Consider the following 5482-nt stretch of genomic DNA (forward strand, 5'->3'; position numbering starts at 1 on the left):
CCTGGCCTTCCATGTGGCCACAGGGGGTCACGCAGCACAATCCCAGAGTCAGACTGGCTCCCACCCTAGCCTTCCTCTCACTCAGGTCGTCAGGGAGGTTTAGGGGAAGCCAAGCCCAACCTGGAAAGCCTTCCATTCTTCACAAGGAAGAAGCCATAAATGTCTTTGCTTCCTTTAACACGTTAATTGGCTTTCTTTACACAGTTCAAGTGGTTGTTACTGGGAAATGGCTATGTGCTTTCTCTTTAGCAAAGTGATGTGATTTGGGAGAATTATTGAGTTACCATCTCGCACCCTTTTACTAACAGGGGCACCCGGAGGACATCTATCAAAGGCAACCTTCAGACTTGTTCTACCAGCCTAGCTGAAGCTTAGACCCTTCCGGGTGGTTTTATATCCTCCAGAATTTCAAAGAGAAAAACAATTACCTTCTCGAATGTCTGGGAGCTTCTGAAACATGGATTTGTAGCTCCCGGTTAGCGGCTCTGGATACCCCAAGACCTTCAGGCTGATGTTACTGGCTCCTTCTCTCCCGGACCAAGACATCACCTGGGCTGAGCCAAAGGAGGTAACCACTTCTCCTCGGTTACTTCTCGAGCTGTATTTCTGAGAGGGAGTAGCACTAATTGGAAGCAAAAGACATTACTGTTAGTGTGTTCATACCTAAAAGGATGAGGTTACTTTTGAAAATGGAGATATGGAGGAACGTCAGGCTGGCCTCACATTTTATAAATCTAATCAGCTTAATGGGGTTGGACATTCTGGACCTTTAAGGAATTTCAGGAATGAGGGGGCTGAGGAATACCAAACGTGTTCAGAGAAGTTTAGATGCAAGGACACATTTTAAAAGGTCTTCTCCTGGCTTAAAACTAAACAAAGTAAAACAAAACCCAAACTCTGAATTGATTAAAAAGCAAGTTCCGAGTACTATTTTCTTATGAATTTTTAGCATTTGTTAGAACATCGTCAGAGCCTGGAACTGTGGATAAGCCAAAAGTTGCTGTGCATACACGTAAGACCTCACGATATAGCTCAAGGTAGAAACGGCAATGAGATGAAATTAAATGAAATGAATCAGCTTTCCCCAGTGTCTCTGGAGGTGGACGCATAATGAGTTCTGTCAGCTGGTGAGCAAACACTCCCATTCTCCGAGTCTCAACGGACAAGTTCTCGTATTTCCACTCACTGACTGATAAATTCCACCTCCAAGGACACACGGGTATTGCTGATCTGCTTAGAGGACAGCGAGGTCTTCTAACCCTTTGGTCATGAACACAGCGTAGAGAGGTCCAATTAAAACACGCTTCGTTTAATGTTCCGAAACTCTGCAGGAACAAGTTCTTTGGGGGCACCGTTGCAATGGGTGCCACCAGTTCCTCCTTTCCAGGGAGGCTACAGAAAGCGAGCTTGATTAATTACCTCTATCTCCAATGCTGCCTCTACCTGCATAATTTAGAAAGTTACTTTCATAAACTCCAAAGCCAGTTTCTAATGTCAGCTTCATTGGCGTGCATTAAAAAATGACTAGGCAGCACATCGCCGACTGCTCCGAGCTCCTCCCTGTGAAGCTCCATGGGGTGGGCGTTACAGCCGGCCCTTTAATGCAGGGAGTCGCTCACAGGGGATCAGCTGTAGACAGATCTACGAGTTGCAAAGGCTTGCTTGTTGAGAGGATAGAACTGCTGTCATGGTGCCAGCACCTATGAGAACCATCTCTATATACCACACCAACCATCTCTGTGCATCCAAAGATGCCCTTCTAAGTCTGGAAAGCTCACTTCGGAAGCCAGTTTGAGAACTCCCGAAAGCAGGAGCGGACCACACTCAAAGTCAAATCGTCCCTCAGAATCCAACCACCGTTCAGCTTGAATGACGGCTATCACCTCCTTTCTTTTTTTCCTTTTTTTAATATTTTTTGGCCATGACGCGTGGCTTGCGGGATCTTAGTTCCCCGACCAGGGATTGAACCCAGGACCACGGCAGTGAAAGCACCGAGTCCTAACCACTGGACGGCCAGGGAATTCCCTATCATCTCCTTTCTAATGTGACAGGGCTAGAAAGTCTTAAGCTCTGCTCCGTCTAGAAGTGACTCCTAGCAGCCAAGTGTTTCCCTAACTGGTTAACATTACTGTTCCTTTGCCTCATCCTGATGTGGCAGTGCCTAGAAACCTTTCTTCTCCTCAGTAGAGCTCTCATCTATGGAATTCTCTCACATAAGACATGTCATTTATGGATTTCCAAAAGTCACATGTGATCTTTGTGGATTTATGTGCAGAGGTGGCAGCAGGGATAAAATACCAATTAAGTTGGTGTAGATTCACAGTGACAAGAAAACTTTCAGAAACTAGTTGTAACCCGAGTGAGGGACAAAACACAGGTTACGCAACATTGTGAACAAAGATACGTGCTTTTCTTTTTTAAAAATAAATACTTCAGATAAAAAAAAAAACCAACAACACATGAACTAACAGAAGCAGGTGGAAACCTATTTGCCTCTACTGGCAAGACTCAAAGGCCTCCCAACTTCTGAATAGACAGGTTGTTTTCAGTAGAAGATATCAGTTCCTGATCTAGGAAATGAGCCCGAGAAAAGCGGGTGGAAAGTGAGTTTCCTTAATTACCGTAAGAAACAGTAATTTTCCACACAGGACAAGAGAGCAGGGAGGGCAGAGAGCCGTAGGCTTTCCAGCCAGCTCACTGCAGAGGTAACAGTCCACTCACATTCATTAAGTCATGCTGTAGTGTCAGCCGCCACTAGATAACCAGAGAAAGGGAAGGGCAGGCCTGCTGTTTGGCAGCTAAATTAATTATGAGCCATACCTTGGAGAGAAACTTGATGGTGATAGGAGCTGATGGGGGCTTCGAGTAGACACACTCCTTTTTGTGAGGGGGGTTTCTGGAGTGGTGATAGCTCGCTTCTGAGAACCCTAGAAACAAAAGAGGAGAAGGGCCCAGTCACTCCAGATCCAGGCTACTAATTAAGTGTACAGTTCCTTAGGAAGAAAGGGAGAACGGTGCCTGAATGAAGGGCACAGATAGGATAGGGTTGGTTTTCTTCTTAAGGCCCCATTTTCCAAGTATAATCTCAGAGAGAAATCCTCATCAACTGTAACCCAGTATTCATCAGTATAATGGCTCCATTTTGGAGGCAATTATGAAAAAAATGCCAACATTCCCCAAAAAGGATTGTCAAGCAGGCGATCTGTCCTCTCAAATCACTCACGTGTTCACTTTCCTTCCCCACCTCTCTTTGCTTTACAACAGCTGTGAGTTTTGCTATGCATACGGTTCTGACCTGCGTGGACACATTTTCCTGACAAGGGATGGGACCATGTTACTATTTATTTTGGCAAAGTCTAACACGCATTTTCAAAATTAAAGAAGGGAGTGACTCCAGGCAGATAACATGAGTGAGCTCATATTTGGAGAGGATTTAGCAAATGCCTCACTGATGGTCACTTCTGTTTTCTGGGTTTTGCTCATCAAGAATCCAGAGATGCCCAGAGTAGAGGGTGAAACCCCCAAGTCCTGAGATCCATTGCTCCCCAGAGTCTGGGACGACCAACTGTGGCTGAGGAATGACAAAATCCTTGCCTGGATGGCAACCAGGCGGCCAGCTAGTCTGCAGACATTCCCCTATCCTTGGGCTCCTCCTGGCTGCAGGTTTAAGTTATGCCACCAAAACTGCTGTATACAGGGGTGACGACGAACAGATGGGAGAGAAAGGATTCAAAACCACCATTAAGGAGCTGGAATGGAAACTAGATTTTAAAAAGACCCTTATGCTACCACCCTTATACAAGAGCCATTTAAAAATATTCCTCTCTAGGGCTTCCCAGGTGGCGCAGTGGTTGAGAGTCCGCCTGCCGATGCAGGGGACACGGGTTCGTGCCCTGGTCCGGGAGGATCCCACATGCCGCGTAGTGGCTGGGCCCGTGAGCCATGCCGGAGCCTGTGCTCCGCAACGGGAGAGGCCGCAACAGTGAGAGGCGTGCCACAAAATAAATAAATAAATAAATAAATAAATAATAAAAATATTCCTTCCTAGCATTTCAATATTTTTCCAATTAAAAAAATCCTAATAGTTGTAATCTTATTTTGAATATGAACCTTCACTTAAGTAATACATACACTGAATTTTTTGCTCAATATTAATTATGAGCATTTTCCCACATTGTCACAATCTTCATCCTTTTTAGTAGCTGTGTTGATTGAACTGATATACAATAATTTACTTAACTACTCTATTTCTGGGTGCATTTGTAATTTCTGGTGACTATAAATAATGCTGAGATGCCCATTTTCACACACATAGCTTTTCCTAGAATTTGTATTTGTGTGTGTGTGTGTGTGTGTGTGTGTGGTACGCGGGCCTCTCACTGTTGTGGCCTCTCCCGTTGCGGAGCACAGGATCCGGACGCGCAGGCTCAACAGCCGTGGTTCACGGGCCTAGCCGCTCCGCGGCATGTGGGATCTTCCCGGACTGGAGCACGAACCCATGTCCCCTGCATCGGCACGCGGACTCTCAACCACTGTGCCACCAGGGAAGCCCTGGATTATTTTTTTAGGGGAGACTCTTACTAGGGACGATTATTGGGCCATAGGATGGTAAAGATTTTATGGTTTTGATATATTTTCTCAAACTATTTCCCCCAAAGACTCTTCTAATATACAGTGGGCTACAGAACTCTAGGTCTCCCAGGACATGGACAGAGGATAGGACTCTGGGAGAGAGCAGAGACTCGTGGCTCTCATCCTCAGACCTTGCGGTGAAACCTGATTGTGTCAGCAAACCAGCTCCAGCTACGCTCCTTGGGGGTGCGCTCACTCTAACCAAGCTCAGGAGACTCACTGCTAATACTACATGCCAGTTCATTCACCTGTAACGAGAAATACCGAGGGACCACAGTCTCATATCCTGTGGTGAGCATATCCTCACACCACACAGGAACCCAAATTGTAGCCAAGGATGCCAGCTTATTCACTTATTAGAAACATAATGCCAACATCAAAGGAACTTCAAATCCTCAGGCGAAAGCACCTCTCCCTGTCAGGAAGGACATGTGGAGAGCCAAATTATAACCACAAGATTTATGGTGAGCATGGGAGCAAAAGTGTAGCTGTCAATTGCACAAGCCAAATATTTAATGGTGACAAGCTAAGACCACTGACATATTCACCTCTGTAACAGGGGCACCCCTGGCCCTAAGATCTGACACTGGCACTGTTTGGGTGGGAAAGGCCAAGGTTTGGCTCTGACTCTGTCATCATGCTGCCACTGATGCCTGACAGTTTCCGTGTGATGGGCACTGTTCTAAGCATTTTTCCTGTTTCTAGCCCAGTCCCATTCTGCCTCTCCTCTGAGCTTCGGACACATATTTCAAATTGTTTGCTCATTTCAACCCAACTCTCTCAGCTCTGATTCCATGGTCACAAATTTTAATCCGTGATTGAGCCTCCTAGGTACTTTTGTAGCAGGAAT

At 45.9% G+C, this 5482-nt stretch overlaps 1 protein-coding gene across 1 annotated transcript in view; it reads right to left on the reverse strand.

The window, feature by feature from the left end:
• POLA2 (DNA polymerase alpha 2, accessory subunit) overlaps window positions 1–5482 on the reverse strand; it is a 26612-nt gene that overhangs the window by 15587 nt on the left and 5543 nt on the right. The window contains exons 5-6 of the mRNA XM_007462010.1: window positions 2821–2927; window positions 429–622 (exon numbers count right to left, since the gene is read on the reverse strand). Coding sequence (XP_007462072.1) covers window positions 429–622; window positions 2821–2927 — 301 coding nt within the window. The remainder of the gene's footprint in view (window positions 1–428; window positions 623–2820; window positions 2928–5482) is intronic.

The sequence above is a fragment of the Lipotes vexillifer genome, unplaced genomic scaffold, assembly GCF_000442215.2.
Source record: "Lipotes vexillifer unplaced genomic scaffold, Lipotes_vexillifer_v1.1 scaffold1129, whole genome shotgun sequence".
Lineage (NCBI taxonomy): Eukaryota > Metazoa > Chordata > Mammalia > Artiodactyla > Lipotidae > Lipotes > Lipotes vexillifer.